At 42.0% G+C, this 17475-nt stretch overlaps 1 protein-coding gene and 1 pseudogene across 1 annotated transcript; both read right to left on the reverse strand.

The window, feature by feature from the left end:
- Nucleotides 1-10795: 10795 nt before the first annotated feature.
- Nucleotides 10796-12059, reverse strand: LOC146572270 (ras-related C3 botulinum toxin substrate 2-like). Its single transcript, XM_085278479.1, has 4 exons — nt 11969-12059; nt 11791-11852; nt 11233-11392; nt 10796-10926 (listed from the first exon to the last, which is right to left on the reverse strand). The coding sequence occupies exons 1-4, from the start codon at nt 12057-12059 to the stop codon at nt 10796-10798; spliced, it is 444 nt and encodes a 147-aa protein (XP_085134605.1).
- LOC146572271 (somatostatin receptor type 3-like) lies at nt 11994-15274 on the reverse strand (annotated as a pseudogene).
- Between the last annotated feature and the right edge of the window lie 2201 nt (nt 15275-17475).

Below are 17475 nucleotides of genomic sequence, written 5' to 3' on the forward strand. Positions count from 1 at the left end.
GTTTAACTTCTGATCCAAGAAGCTTCTTCAGTTGATGTGCTTCCTTTGCTCATTTTCCACCTCTGCACAGTTTCATTTGATGACAGTGCAGTGCAGTTCTCCCAAACATACAACAGAGGGCGCTATGCACATTCACTGAAGTGCAGAAAAATACAAGTGGGGGAGGAAACAAACAGCAGCATCAAGAGAGAAAACTGAAGTGTTCAAAGCGAGTTACTTTAGTCTCTTATTGTAATATTAATCGACATCTAAACATCACGTTGATGCTTCATGTTTGAGTTCCGTGTCCTTTTACTGCTCAGTTGGAAAATATTGATGCAATTTAAAAGAAGAGGAGAAGAGTAATTTCTCTGTACTACTTCAAAAGTAATTTGAAAGCACTGCCTCATATGGAAAATGAATCATGATGAAATCCTGAAACAAATAGTGTTTGTGAATATGAAGAGTTTAGTTTTCATTTTGCTCTTAGAAGTATAAAAATGCAGGACTGAAGACAAGATGGAAATGATGTGTTATGAGAAATAAAACACATATGTCGCTATGTACTATAATTTTATTTTGTTTATTTTTTGTTCTTGTAGGTTTTTTGCTTTAGTGTAAATTTTGAAAGCACTGCTTTTAGTTTGAAAATTGGATTCAGTGTTTAGAGTTCGGACAAAACAATGGACGGTTTCAAGAAATGTATTTTATCAACAAAACGTATTTTGATGGTTACTGTATTTATTTTAATGCCCTCAGTGCACGGAGGCCAACAGCCTCCACGTAAACATTTCCACCCCCAACAATCAACTCAGATTTATGAAGTTTATCATGTTCAGGCCCTGCAGCTGATTGGTGGCATGTCTGATCAGAAAGCCTTTCTGCATCTTCACAGTGTGAGTCTGAGAGTTTCTGAACAACAGGATGAGCTGCTACACACCTGACACCACATTCAAACACACACAAGCTGCAAATCTGACACAATATTTTAGACCAAAGAAAAAGGTTCACAATTTGCAGTTAACATGAAGATATTCTAGAGTAGAAACAACACACAGCACACAAGTTTCATGTAGAGATGATTGTTTATTCTGGATGTTATTTTCATTCAGTTATTTTCCATTATTTTGAGCAATTTTCTGATTTATCCAGTTCATGTCAGAACAAACATTCACAGTAACAGCTGGTCCAGTACAGACACGTTCAAAACCAGAACTGATTACACCATAAATCATGTTGTTGTAAATCACTCCACCACCAGAATCACCCTGAGAGAAGAGAAATGTAGTTTGTGCTCCCCAAAATATCTAAAACAAACACAGATGATATACAGTAATATTAGCAGTCAACTAACCCCACGTGCATCTACTTGATGTTCTTCCAGACACAGCCTGTTGTTATATGGCACATATGCAGTACACTGAGAGTATCTGGTAGGCTCACAGTCAGCAACACACGTCTGCACACTGAAGATTAGGTGGTTCATCAGGGACTAGAGAAAAAGGAAAAGAACAAAAGTTATTCATAATCTTTCAAAAGCTAAAATTTTGAGTAGAATGATGTTTCATCTTTTGTTATGTTTCCAAATGATTTTTAAACAAGGAACTTGGCACACAGTATATCTACTCCAAAATTTACAAAAAGAAAAAAAAAACTTGTTCTTCATTCAGTATTAAACAAAAACATAAATGTAAGTATAAAACAGTCACCGAAACCGAAATCAGATTCTAGCATTAACTGTGAAATAATCAAACAAAATATGGTCTTACGTGTGTGGCCGGTGGCATTTACTCTATAACCACCAAGTCCTGCAACCTGAACGACGTCTCCTCTAGAAACAGACAAAAAACAAAACAATCATAAATTAATTTCACATCCATCCATGTGACATGAACACAAAATAAATCAATAAATCATATGATGTACTCTGCAGGCTGGGTATTTCCAGGTGGCTGAAGTGTTTCCAGGCTCCTTAGACAACCATGAGCTGGATGACTGAGAACCTACAAACACACACGAGCAGCAGTTTATTTAATGTAGCGGTGAGCACTGCCCAAACCAAAAACCAAAAATATATATTGTACCCTACTTCAGCCAATCAGCAGTCTTCATCTGTTTCAGCATCAAACACACAACCACAATTTGGAGAGAGGTGAGAGATCCACACACCTTCATGAGAGGAGCCACTAATGTAAACTAACACCACACATGATAATCATGGATCCTAACATAGTTGATACTTTTTATGTGAAGTCTGGCACTAAACCTCTGTGTTCCTGTCATACTGCATGTACTATATATACATGTAGCATATACAAAGCACAATAATTAAGCTGTTAATAATTAACAATGTCTTCTGTAAGTATTTCATTTTAAAATACACATCCATTCATGCATTAATGTTTAATGTGTGAAACATTTAAAAAGTTAGGTAAATAATAAATAATAATAATAATAATGATAAAAACCCTCTGTAAAGGACGTTTGGATTTGATGCTTTATGTCTGGATCTTGCGCTTTTGCACCATCTGGTGATGAACAGTGGAATGTAGAGTTGGTTGCATTTTTGGGTCTCCACCCAACCCCTTTTTTGCTAGCACACATTGTTAGCTCCACACATGGAAAAAGTAATGTTCAAAATTAAATAAGTGCAAGAAATCAGAATCAGAATCAGAATACTTTATTGATCCCTGGGGGAAATTATTTTTTGTTACAGTGCTCCATTATAAACCAACATTAAGACAAGACAGACAATACACTAACTAAGAATAGTACAATATATACATATATATACATACATACATACATAAGTCACTCATAAATAAATAGCTGAAAAAAAAACATGTGTAGTTGTAGCAGCAAACAGTGTGTTAAGTGGATGCGTTGTACAGGGAGATGGCCACAGGCAGGAAAGATTTCCTGTGTCGTTCAGTGGTGCTTTTCGGTAATCTCAGTCTCTCACTGAACGAGCTCCTGTGACTGACCAGCATGTCATGGAGTGGGTGGAAGGTATTGTCCAACATTGTCTTTATCTTGGACAGCATCCGCCTTTCCGACACCACCTTGAGGGAGTCCAGCTCCATCCCCACAACATTGCTGGCCTTACGGATTAGTTTATTAAGTCTGTTGGCACCTGCGACCCTCAGCCTGCTCCCCCAGCATGCAACAGCATAGAGGATCGCACTGGCCATAACAGACTCATAGAAAATCCTCAGCATTTTCCGGCATATGTTGAAGGACCTCAGTCGCCTCAAAAAATAGAGACGACTCTGGCCCTTCCTGTAAAGTGCTGTGGTGTTTTTAGCCCAGTCCAGTTTATTGTCAATGTGTACTCCAAGGTATTTATAGTCCTCCACAATGTCAACACTGACCCCCTGGATTGAAACTGGGGTCAAGTGTTTCCTGGTCTTCCTGAAGTCCACGATCAGTTCCTTGGTCTTTGCCACGTTGAGCTGCAGATGATTCTGCTCACACCACGTGACAAAGGAGTCGACCACAGCCCGGTACTCTGTCTCATCATCCCTGCTGATGCATCCAACCACCGCAGAGTCATCAGAAAACTCTGTGCAGTGGCTGAAGTCTGTGGTGTAGAGGGTGAAGAGGAAGGGGGAGAGGACAGTCCCCTGTGGTGCCCCTGTGTTGCTGATCACCTTGTCAGACACACACTGTGGGAGACGTACATATTGTGGTCTTCCTGTCAGGTAATCAACAATCCAGGACACCAGAGAAGCATCCACCTGCATCGCTGCTAACTTATCACCCAGGAGGGTGATAGAAAAAGATAGTAAGGCCACAAAGGACTATTTAGCCCCTCCTGGAGGTCAGCTTACTTTGTTTGTGTTCTTTAAATGTTTTATTTTCTGTGATTGATTACGTTGTGATTGATTTACACAAAGTAGAAGAATCGATTTTGATGTGATGTTTTAAAAAAAATCGTTTTCTTCTTTGAGCAGTTCTCCCGGGTCATCGAGACCAGAATAAACCCCGTTTTATAACTCTACATGGTGCCTACGTCAACCTTTGAAGGCGCTACACCCTCAAAAGAATCAGCTGTACAGCACATTTGCTGCTGTTGTTACCAGACACAAATATAAATGTGCCAAATTTTAGATCACAGGAAATATTTCTTAGAGCAGATTTTAAATCAGTAACTTTGCAAATTTAGAGGAAATGTTTTTGGACAACAAACGTGTCACATTTTAAACAGGGTTTGAATAATCAGCGCTGACATACAGGCATTTATGCGCTGGGTATAACAGACATGCTTACCGTGTGAAAGGACCGCGGATGTCTTGGAGCAGAGAAACATGCTGTATTGTTGTTTTTCTTTATTGCATAAGCAGCGCCCGACTGTCAGAAACGCTCTGTGCGGGTAGCAAAGTCGGCTCCAACGCACCTGCAGGTATCCATTTGAAAGAAAGGTGTCGCTGCGGCTAGGCTCTCGGGACAGTCAGGCTTTTATTTATATTTGCGGCATTCTGGTGCGTTAAAACTAGCAGCCTGTGTCCCGCTTAGATCACCATTCCGAACATTCAGATATTTAAATAAAATGATGAATCGGCGAGTGATGAGGAGCCACGTAGATCCTAAAATGAGGTTTGATTAAATTAAACTCTTATGAACAGTGATGACGCGTTCCAAACAAACGATGCTTTCTACATGGCCAAATTGTGTGCTAACTACCTCACAGCGCTGTGTCCGGGGTCCGAAAAAAAAACAGTTAAAACGATATACCTTGCGAAAGTTGTGAAGTGCTGAGGAAAATACTGTGTCTGATGGGGTGTTTTTATATAGGTGGACTTGGTTTCAGTTGACCTCTGACATGGAGAGATGAAAAGAGCAGTTTGTAAAGAAAAAAGGTGAAAAACTATGGAACTACAGTTGGGATGTGTGTGCTGGGATGCTCTTGATAAGTATGCAGCTTTTATTGTTTTATGACTTGTTTTGCTGACTGTTGGGGCCCTACCTGTAACCCCCTCTGTCTAATCATCAAGTCTTACTGTTGCAGTGCGTTTGTGTGGCTATTAGACAATTATAGGTTGCATTAAAGGAACATTGGGGCGTCGATACAGTGCTATTGTGGCTAGTTAAGAATATGTGGTTTTTAGAAGTATCACAAGAAAAGTTTATTTCTAAAGGGATACATGTTGTTTGTGGTACTCTGTTTTAAAAACTATTAGCCTCTGTGTCTTTCAGAGCACAAAAGAAAAGTGAAATGCTCCTAAACTAGTTAAAAAGTTATATTACTACTGAGGTTGAGGCAGTAACAAAGTTCTTTAAATCATCAGGCAAAAAAATCCAGAAACCTTGGGTTAGCCGTGGCTATCCGGGTCATCTGAATAGCCTCCTTCTCCTCCTCCTGCACAGGAAATAATCCAAAGTCCGTTACATTCCAAAGAGTCACTGAAATAAATGTCTGCTGGGTAAAACATGGTCAGGTTAAAAGCGAGCCGTTTAATGTGGCTGATAAAAGGCAGATGCACACAAGAAAGAACCTAACTAGAACTAAACTGGGAAAACTGAATGCTAAACACAAAAGGCAAAGAACAAAACCTTGAACGTTGCAAAAAACATAAACATGGAAACTCCTGGAGACATGGAACAACAGACAACTTGACAAAGAATGAACAGAAACACACAGAATAAATACACACAAGGGTGATTAGGGGGAAGTGGAAACACATGGGGAAACAGCTGACACTACTCTGACATAACGAGACAAAGGAAGCAAAGCTGACTACACTGACATAGGACACAGACCTTCAAAATAAAACAGGAAACATGAGACGCAGACAAGACAATATAAACTTGATAACATAAGACACGCAGCATGAAACACATAAAGGGCAAAGGGAGACTAAAACACAGGGGTAGAAGACACAAGGGGAATCTAAATAAACAAATGAGCTTAGATAACCTAATGAACTTAAAAATAAACCACAAATATCAAAAATAACCTAAAACTTAAAACGCTGGGTCAAAAGACCCAGGATCGTGACAGTGGGAGGTTGAAGCCTATCCCAGCTGCCACAGGGCAAAAGCAGGACAGGCTGCCAGTTTATCACAGGGCTAACACAATATATGTGATAGAAAATCAACTGAAATGTTTGATATTTATTTATAATAATAAGAGAATAACTACTATTTATAATAATATTATAGTTGTTGTTATAAAATGTATTTATAAATATGTGTATATTTTTTATAACACCCAACATAAAAGGCTTCTTTCCAAACCTGAGCTGTTTCAGACGCTTCTTGAAATTCTGACTTCTCTGAACTCAGTGTAAGGTGTCTGCTCCCTCACTGCGGCTGTGCCTGGAAGTACTTCTGCTTCTTGTCTTCCCCTAATGCAGCTTTAAAGTATTAAGTATGAAGCAACAGTGCTTCTCTTTGCGCCTCTGAAATCTGTGTTCTCTCTACTGATGAAAAAAGAAACAATGTAAAATGTATTAATAAATCAGTAACAAAAATATAGCGTAGAAGGTAAGTAGAGATTTTCATACCATCTTCAAGCCTAATGCTTTTAAGTCCCACACTCAATGCAGCCTGACTCAAAACCTGATTCTAAATGGTTCAGCACAGACAGAGAGGCACAAATGTTTAGTATTAACCTAAGTTACTGATCATTTACAGTATTACAGAGTCTATCAGTCTTTGCATGATGTAAACATTCCTGTAAGTTTCTAGCTGACTCTCAGGTGTCACAGGTGTGCTAGCAGGAAAGGTCAATAAACCTGCATCCTGAAGTTTGTCATGCAGGATTAAAGGAGCCAGACTTTGTTCACACAGGTAGAATTTTATTTTACACTGACTCTGGGTAAGTATGAGTATCATACGGTTTAAATGAAGCGCAGAAATTTATTATAGATCCATTGAAGCTAATCGGGATCTTTACTGTGAATCTGTGGATGCGATTAACCATGTTACTGGTAACTTCATTAACTAGTAACTTAGCAACTTAGTCATAACAGGAGTCAATATTTCTGTCTAGACACCATTTAAATAGTAACCGCTTTGAACTACTGTTCTTTGAACTAGGAGGCTGTGAGAGTCCGAGGTCCTCACTTAGGCCGGTTTACACGTAACCCGGGGCCCGTCCGGCTAAGCCCTCCCCTGCGAGGAGCAGGAGAACGGAGCAGAAGGAGGTTGCAGGACGGGGAAGCAGGAAGTGTCCGAAGTCCTCACTTAGGCCGGTTTACGCGAACACTGCCGAGAAGGAGAAATTGATGATGATGATGATGATGATGATAATGATGTGAAGTTGAGAGTTGTTTGCTCCGGCGGTTCGGGGTCCCTCCAGACCCCAGCGTTTGCCATCGTAACTTACGAATGAGCATTGGTGTTGCGAATTACCCCATCGCCATTACTAAGGAGTCACAGTGTACCCACGGAGTAGAGAGCACCCCCGGTCCTCACTTAGGCCGGTTTACGCGTAACTCGGGGCCCACCCGAGCAGGAGAATGGAGCAGAAGGAGGTAGGTAGGCAGCAGGGAGAGTCTGAGGCCCTCAAGGAGGGCGGTTTACGCGAACTCTGCCCTCTGTAAAGCCAAGCGTCCAACAGCGAGGCCCAGGAGAACTGAGGAGAAGGCCGGTTTACGTGAAGACTACCCTCTGTAAAGCTGAGCGTTTGCAAGCGCAGGATAGAAGGACCAAAGAGAAGGAGGAAGGAGACGATGATGATGATGATGATGATGATGTGAAGTTGAGAGATGTTTGCTCCGGTGGTTCAGGGTCCCTTGAGACCCCAGTATTTGCCATCGTAACTTACGAATGTGGTTCGGGGTGGCGAAATACCCCATCATGATCACTAAGGGGTCACAGAGTACCCACGGAGCATGGAGCGCCCGCGGTCCCCACTTGGGCCGGTTTACGCGTAACCCGGGGCCCATCCGGCTAAGCGCTTGCCTGCGGGGAGCAGGAGAACGGGGGAGAAGGAGGAAGGAGATCGAGGAGGAACGGAGAGTCCGAGGTCCTCACTGAGGCCGGTGTACGCGAACACTCTCGAGAAGGAGACGATGATGATGATGATGTGAAGTTGAGAGTTGTTGCCGTGGCGCTTTGGGGTCCCTCCAGACCCCAAGGTTTGCCATCGTAACTTACGCGATCGATGGAGGGTTACAACCAATTAGGTGCCTTTGTCCGACGCTGTGACGAGACCCGCTATAGCCGGGGGTCCGCCTGACCCCCATCTGCCCCCACCACGAACCGGTGCCCTGTTTCGTGACAAGACCTGGGTCCGCGCTTTTTTTTGGTCCAGGGCGCACAAGGGTTAAGATTGGAAAACAATGTCAATGCCACAAACGTGAGTTGTCATATACATCTGTGAGTTAATCTGCACAACCGTGTGCACATGTGCTCTGTGCATGTACACACACAAAGAATTGACCTTCGTTCCTTAAATTTGTAGCATTGCCTCTGTGCTGACTGATGGTGCTCAGTGGCTTTTGCTTCTTGCTTTTAAATCAGATGTCACTCTCAACATAAACACAAGCTACAGCAGCCAAGCAGTCTTAGCTGAGGAAACAAAGATACATTTCCTCATTTAATGTAAAATATTGTGGTGATGTTATGTTATATTAGGCAGGCAGCTGCCCAAATAACACTGTGACAATCAAAAGTACAGGGAGTGCAGAATTATTAGGCAAATGAGTATTTTGTCCACATCATCCTCTTCATGCATCTTGTCTTACTCCAAGCTGTATAGGCTCGAAAGCCTACTACCAATTAAGCATATTAGGTGATGTGCATCTCTGTAATGAGAAGGGGTGTGGTCTAATGACATCAACACCCTTTATCAGGTGTGCATATTTATTAGGCAACGTCCTTTCCTTTGGCAAAATGGGTCAAAAGAAGGACTTGACAGGCTCAGAAAAGTCAAAAATAGTGAGATATCTTGCAGAGGGATGCAGCAGTCTCAAAATCGCAAAGCTTCTGAAGCGTGATCATCGAACAATCAAGCGTTTCATTCAAAATAGTCAACAGGGTTGCAAGAAGCGTGTGGAAAAACCAAGGCGCAAAATAACTGCCCATGAACTGAGAAAAGTCAAGCGTGCAGCTGCCAAGATGCCACTTGCCACCAGTTTGGCCATATTTCAGAGCTGCAACATCACTGGAGTGCCCAAAAGCACAAGGTGTGCAATACTCAGAGACATGGCCAAGGTAAGAAAGTCTGAAAGACGACCACCACTGAACAAGACACACAAGCTGAAACGTCAAGACTGGGCCAAGAAATATCTCAAGACTGGTTTTTCTAAGGTTTTATGGACTGATGAAATGAGAGTGAGTCTTGATGGGCCAGATGGATGGGCCCGTGGCTGGATTGGTAAAGGGCAGAGAGCCCCAGTCCGACTCAGACGCCAGCAAGGTGGAGGTGGAGTACTGGTTTGGGCTGGTATCATCAAAGATGAGCTTGTGGGGCCTTTTCGGGTTGAGGATGGAGTCAAGCTCAACTCCCAGTCCTACTGCCAGTTTCTGGAAGACACCTTCTTCAAGCAGTGGTACAGGAAGAAGTCTGCATCCTTCAAGAAAAACATGATTTTCATGCAGGACAATGCTCCATCACACGCGTCCAAGTACTCCACAGCGTGGCTGGCAAGAAAGGGTATAAAAGAAGAAAAACTAATGACATGGCCTCCTTGTTCACCTGATCTGAACCCCATTGAGAACCTGTGGTCCATCATCAAATGTGAGATTTACAAGGAGGGAAAACAGTACACCTCTCTGAACAGTGTGTGGGAGGCTGTGGTTGCTGCTGCACGCAATGTTGATGGTGAACAGATCAAAACTCTGAGAATCCATGGATGGCAGGCTTTTGAGTGTCCTTGCAAAGAAAGGTGGCTATATTGGTCGCTGATTTGTTTTTGTTTTGTTTTTGAATGTCAGAAATGTATATTTGTGAATGTGGAGATGTTATATTGGTTTCACTGGTAAAAATAAATAATTGAAATGGGTATATATTTGTTTTTTGTTAAGTTGCCTAATAATTATGCACAGTAATAGTCACCTGCACACACAGATATCCCCCTAAAATAGCTAAAAGTAAAAACAAACTAAAAACTACTTCCAAAACATTCAGCTTTGATATTAATGAGTTTTTTGGGTTCATTGAGAACATGGTTGTTGTTCAATAATAAAATTATTCCTCAAAAATACAACTTGCCTAATAATTCTGCACTCCCTGTAGACGTCTACCTTTTCGGAACCATGATAACAGGGTTCTTGCTGTTCGGAGTTGGCTTGGCCCTGGCTTATCAAGGAAAGCGGAATCGACTTTTCAAAACCCCACAAGGCTGCCCGCTATGATGGAAATGATGGGACGGGTCGTGACTTCTCAAAATGGGCTCATTGAACGCAGCACGGATAGGATCTTGGAGAAGCTCACGGCAGTCTCTGCTCTCTGAGTACAAGATTGATAACATCTCAGAGAAGCTCTCCAACGGGAGATCGAGAGACCAGTGACGGACTGTTAGACCAACTGTGAAATTGACATGCAGTTGTTCGCACTAAAGGAAAACCACCATCATTTCATGCAGCTACCATATCGGTGTCAGCTGTGGTCTCAAGACTGGAGCTGATACGTATGTATGTTTGGGGGGGGGTCCAATTTCACTGCAGATGTAAACATTGCATGTGACAAATAAAAGGCTTGATTGAATAGCTTCAGACTTATGTTCAAAGAAAAGAAAATAAGCCCTCAAACCTCTACTCTACTTTATGTGTTCATTTAATGAGCGAGTTCACTTTGTTTCTCTCTTCTCTCAAACGTCTAATCTCTCTTCCTCCTCTTCCTCTGTGTTTTATTCAGTCGTACCATTTACAGCAGCGAGCAGGGCTTCTTCTTGACCTTGGCGGGCTGAGGGCAGAGGACGGCACGAATGGCCTCATCAAACACAGTCTTCAGACCACGCTGGGTCAAGGCTGAGCACTCCAGGTATTTGACTGCATCTATACATGCGAAGACACATATACGTTAATAAAAGAAGAGAAAGAACTACAAAGACAAAGTAAGAGAAGAAAGGTTTGCTGGTAGTGGAGAAGAATAAGTTCAACTTTCAAAGAACACTATAGTCAACTACAGGTACTATACTTTTACTGTGATGCCAGGAAATGAGGGGAATAACAAAAATTTGCAGAGGCAGTCAGGCTACAAAGTTCTCTAGCATCTTCATCTGCTAGTTTCATATCTTCACTGGTGAGGAGAGCTTCAAATCTTAAAGTGCTTTTCAAGCAAATAAAGTAAGAGTGACTGACCTATCTCCTTAGCCAGAGCTAGGCCCTGTGGATAGGTGATAGGCGCCAGCTTCTTGTCCTTCAGTTTCTCAATGGTATCCTTTTCATCCCTCAGATCCAGCTTAGTGCCAACCAGGATGATGGGCGTGGAGGGGCAGTGGTGACGGACCTCAGGGTACCACTGGCAGAATACAGAGTAAAGGAAAACTAAATAAGAGGCAAGAAAGGGGAACACGCAAAATCAAGGAACGTGTTAGAGGCAAAAAACAGAATCAAAGGTGGAGGGAGATGAAGCTCTGATGCTAGGTGTTACAGAAAGGTGGATGAAGGCATGAAAAACAAATGATATGCTGTAGCTATTAAAGATGAGAGAAATACATCATCCAACTTTCACCCACAGCATCAATCATTCATTCACATCAATTATTAGACCTGTTTAGGCTTTTTCTCCATTTTGTAATCCAAGTACCTATTATTTTTCTCTATAATAAATTACTGCTTTTGTTCCGTTTGTTCTTTTTTACATTTTGTTCCTTGGCAGCTGAGAGACAGGCCTCATAAAAAACAGGCAAAACTCACCTTAGCTCTGACGTTCTCATAGGATGCCGGGCTAACCAGGGAGAAGCAGATTAGGAAAACATCTTGGATGGAGAGACAAGGAGACAAAGAATTAGAATAGCTGCTGCAGTTTTAATTAGCTGACATGTTATATAAGTTCTGTCTGTGTAACTTTATGTCCATTAGTTATTGTGTGTGCATGTGTGAGTCTGTACGGAGCGGAGCCTGTCATAATCTTCCTGTCCAGCTGTATCCCAGAGGCCCAGGTTGACCGGCTTGCTGTCCACCATCACATTAGCTGAATATTTGTCGAATCTGTGGAGAGAGTAGAGAAGGTCAGCGATCAGCCAACAAGTCATAGGCAACCTTTCATTTCATTGGTTATTCATTCATTCAACAATCTTTCAATTCACTGATTGTTTAACCAGTGAAACTCCTGTAATGGAGAAAAAAACAGGACCATACTTGAAATACCACTGTTCACAAAAACATTAACCAACAACATTACTTTGGTTAGTTTGACACAAAAGCCATCCTAACCATGTCTAGTAAGAGAGAATAATACATAATAAGGCAGGGCTGCCCCCGTGTGGTCTCATAGTAGAATAACAGTTTAATTTCTCAATTTTAAAAACTTGAGAAATTTCATCCAAAATGTATTCAGGCTCAAATGAAACTGATAACACAAATGTTTGCAGACACAGATGTTTTTTTTTAAAGAAAAAAAGAGACTAGTGTACCAGATTAATCCTGTTTTATGGCCTGTCCGAGGTCTACCCCGCCCTTTGCCTAATGACAGCTGGGATGGGCTTCAGCCTACTTAATGACCCAGTAGTTAAAAAGATGGATGGATTTCCTGAAATAGAAAAGTCACTGAAATAACGTAAACTGTCAAACATAGAACAACTATGACAAACAGTCAACACTATCTGAGATCCTGCTGGTGGTTAGGGAGGATATACGTGATTCTGTTTGTTGTTTAAACATATTTATAGAGTTAAGAGTTCAGATTGCTGGAAGAACAACATTCACGCAGTCTGATTGCTGTTTTTCTCCCAAAATGTAGAAACACCTGCTAACCATGGCACACTCTGCTTTTCCATTAGGTCTGTGCAAATACTACTTAAATACACTCATCCTCCTGTGCCATTAGTGATATTAACAGAGTGTAGTCCATTTACATCTATGCATATGTTGGCAGATTTTCTGAGTAATGTAAGTTTAGGAGGACGTCACTGTGGAGAGGAGTGAGGTTCTTTTTTTTTTTAAACAAAAATAACCGAGACAGAGTTTTAGTGTGGAAGGAGCCATTATGTTCCCAAAGTTCAATTATGTTTACCACAGATGCAGCAACATGATTCACAATGAGTCAACATGAGCAATGTTAATCATGACTGCAAAAAGATTAGCAACTGTGAAAGTGGAAGATGAAAAGTTATAACCTTGTTTACATAAAAACAAGTTACAGTAACAGTGTATACACACACTGATGCAGATACCGATCAGGGATACCATTATGACCACAGGCCACAGGTCCCCCTTTTGATACCAAAACAGCCCTGAAGCATGGACTCCACTGGAGCCCTGAAGGTATGCTGTATCTGCAACAAGATTCTAGCAACAGATCCTTTAAGTTCTGGAAGTTGCGAGGTGGGGCCTCGGAGCTTCTCAACCTTAAACATGTTGTTGTACTCTTTAAACCAGTCCTGAAACATGTTTGCGTTGCTGAAAGAGGGCACAGCTATAGAGGCCATGTATTTCTGTTGCTCCGTGGTTCAGTTCTGATGCTCATGTGCCCATTTTTGGTGCTTTCATGAATGTACAGAGGTCAGCATGGGCACCCTGACTGGTCTGCAGCTATGCAGCCTCATGCACTGCACATGACCCTGTTGCTGGTTCACCACTGCTTTTCAACCTGTTTATAATGAACAGAAGAAAGCTGGCTTAAAGTGAGGATGGCTGTTATAACCCTAGCAGGCTCCCACAGGTTCAGCTGCCGACCATTTCTCCTGAGGAGCCAGTGTATAGCTGGATACAAGCTTGTGGAGAGCTTCTCGGTGTACGCCAGTGTCAGTACTGTGGTGACCTTAGGTGTTTGTTTCCCAGCCTGCAGAGGCTTGTGTAGTGATGTGCTTTGACGTATTGACGATGAGTTTAGCGCTGTGTTTGAGCTAGTAGTGAGCAGCCAGTGCCCTATGTGAGAGTGAAGTTTTTCTTTGATTAACCATTTCTTGTCTTTTCAGCAGATTCTAGTCTGTTGACATCCTTTGTTGGAGTGATATAACAGTATAGTTGACTCGTTATCTCTCCCCTGAGCTTATCATTGTTAATCCCCTCATCCCCTAGCCCTTTCCTGAGGGTGTAAGAGTGGCCTTAAAGGAAATGGCTTTTTTTAGACAGTGGATGAACAGTTAAATCTCAATCATAAAATGTCAATCAAGTAGATCAACATTAGTTGACTGAAGCCACAATACTCTTAAAACAGTTTGCAGCTGAAATTGGTTTACTTGTGGATTCTAGTTTGATTTAAGTTGGCCATGACACTAATGCTGCGGTGTTTTAATCAACAATAAAAGGCTCCTACTTCACTATTGCCCATCTGAGTTAGACTATGTAATATTTTTAGAAAAGAGCATTGAATAGACTACACTTTCTCAAAAATGTCTCCAACTTCCTCCTTTATCTTAAAAGCTCAAATTATTTCAGTGTTACTCTAAAAGTCATACCTTGATGACGATCAGCAGGTAGCACAAGCAGATGACCAGCAGGGGGCAGAAGAATCCAACAGTGCACGTGTAGACAATAAACGATGTCTTCCACACTTCTGCTGGTTCAGGCCATACGATGCTGCAGTTCCCATCATCCTTCAGCACGTCCGCAAACACCACTACCAGCAGCACCACCACCACCACAAAGGACCCCGCCCAAACGGTGCCACTGATAGCCTTAGCCACGTGGGGGCGCCGCCACCAAGAAGAGCGGATGGGATTCACCACAGCCAGGTATCCGTCCACTGACATCACAGTTAGACAAAAGATGCTGGTAAACTGGTTGATGGCATCCACTGTCATAACCACTCGGCACATCAGAGAGCCGAAAGGCCACGAGAGCAAAGTGTTCTGTACCGCCAAGAAGGGTAGGCCCAGCATGAAAAACTCATCTGCAATGGCTAGATTGGGGATGTAGATGTTTGTGACTGACTCGTGTTTTGTGTAGTTGACAACAACATGACCAGAGTGTTTCCCACCAAGCCAATGACACAAACGATGCAATAAATGAGTGGGATGAAGATTCCAGCCAAGCCAGGGAGGGATCCTGGTTTACTTTTGGTGCAATTTTGACAGGAGCTGTTAAGGAGAAACGAAGTGTCATCTTGGTTGAAGCTGTGAAGCGGTTCGGAGGGAGCAGAAAGGAGCAGGAAATGAGAGTAGGAGGGGGCAGAGGTGTTGCTCCAGGTAGCTGTAGGGACTTCCTGAGGCAGCAAAGCAAACTGGATGAGCTCCATTGAGGCGTTAACGACTATCAGGCAACAGTTGTTGGTAAGCTCACATCAGTAGAAGATCAGCAGCCCTACAGAAAGCAAAGTTAATTAATTTAGCACACTTCATGTGGACATGAAATATAAAGCAATTAATGCATTAAAGGTGTATTCTAACATTTTGGAGATGTCCAGTTAACCAACTCTTCCAACAAATCAGCCGTGTTGGTTGTTTGTCCACTGAAATGTGTCTGTAAAGCTATAAAGTTTGTTCTGGGACCTTTCCTGAGTTCTGTTTTCAGTTTCTGTTTGAGCAGATCTGTTGTTGGAGAAAATGCTTCATCCTTTGTAGCATCCTTTACATCAGGGGTCCCCAATCCCAGTCCACGAGGGCCGGTGTCCCTGCAGGTTTTAGATGTGTCCTTGATCCATCACAGCTGATTTAAATGAATAAATTACCTTCTTAACATGTCTTGAAGTTCTCCAGAGGCCTGGTAATCAACTAATCATGTGATTCAGGTGTGTTGACCCAGGGTGAGATCTAAAACCTGCAGGGACACTGGCCCCCGTGGACTGGGATTGGGGAACCCCGCTTTACATGGTGGAATAGACACAGCACACAGTTTGCATGCAATTATACACACTGCAGCAAACTTGTTGCTTAACTTTAAAATATAAATATAGTACATAATAATAGTTTTTGTCAAAGTATAGAATTTATGTAAAACCCTTAGGAGTAAGAAAGGTGCTAGGTGTTATTTAGCTTAGATTAGCACCTGGATTATCATTAATGTAACGTTAATCCAGGTCCATGAAACTCCAACTAAACTGCATTATAATTGTGTTTTAGAGTTTTAGAGGAAACATCTAGGCTGACTGTGTAAAGGTAACAGATTTCCCATCACGTCTTAGATTGTTCTTTGCTAGTATGGACTTTAAATTATTATTGGATAGACAGCAACTTGGGAAGTCTTGTTACCTTGAGGTTGCCTGGAGACAGCTGGCACTCAAGTGCTGTATTGTTCTTGGTTTCAAGTGGGCAGGAGACTTTTGCTGCATGTTTAGTGTTTATGTCTTCTCTGTAAAACTCACAAGTGACATTTTTTTGCATCTAGACAACAATACTATATAACTAGCTAATGTGAGCTTTAGGGGTATTTAAATGTTTTAACAGGCTTCTTTTTTTTTCCTTTTTTTTTTGTGTGTGTCCCGTTTGGATCTTTAGCCATCAGAATTGTTGTCTTAAGGCCAAGAAAGATGCCAAGCGGATTTATTTTACCAAGTGGATCATCATGGCCTTGCCATATTGGTCCATTTGATTGACCTTTATTATAATTATGAATTTATTTTATTTTCAGTTGCTACAAACGGGACAGACATGACTGGGGGATAGGACAGGGAGAAAGAATGAAAGAAAGAGAGGGAGAGAAAGAAAACCAAAGGGGAGAAGAGACGGTGAGAAGGGGGGGGGGAGAAAGAAAAAAAACAACAACAAAAAAAAACACCTGGGTCACCTGTATGGAGAAAAAAAACACAAGAGAAAGCAAACAACAAAGAGCAACATAATAAAAAAAAACAGCACCATCACAATAAACTAGCTAGCAGTAGATATCAGTAGATACTAAATAATAAACGATATTGTGCAGCACGCAAGATAGACAGCGCACAATGTGCTTTGAGGCAGCAGCCAAGAAAGCTGTAGTCCGCGTCTGTGAATACCCGTGTGTACACCTGTGTGCATACCTGTGTGGATCAGCATGCTTGTATTCATATTGTTCAGTTATGCAATATGGAACTGAACTCTGAGGGTCCACTGAGCCTATCGCGTCTGATTAATTCTGAGGCTGTTGCCCTTTTCTCTGCGGCCTTTGCTAACTCTTTCTGTTATGATGACATCAGTAATGCACCTCTCTCGGTTGATGGCGTAGTCAACTCTTTTATTTCTACATGTTCTTCTATTTTGGACACTGTGGCTCCAGTAAAGACCAAACGCCGTAAAACCTCTCGCCAACTTTGGCTAAATGAATCCACCCTCGCTCTTAGACGTGAATGTCGTCGAGCTGAGAGGAGATGGAAACTTCAGGTGTCCCTTGACATCCTGCATATGAGCCGGTCTAAATTTCAGAAGGCTGCCAAAATGGCAAAAACTTCTTTTTTGTCAAACATTATTGCGACTAATAGTCACAATCCTCGAGTTCTGTTCAAAATCTTTAACTCAGTGGTTAATC

This window comes from Mchenga conophoros, linkage group LG6 (genome assembly GCF_057382185.1).
Source record: "Mchenga conophoros isolate Kocher_MC1m ecotype Shallow Benthic linkage group LG6, M_conophoros_male_GT1.1, whole genome shotgun sequence".
In the NCBI taxonomy this organism is placed as follows: Eukaryota; Metazoa; Chordata; class Actinopteri; order Cichliformes; family Cichlidae; genus Mchenga; species Mchenga conophoros.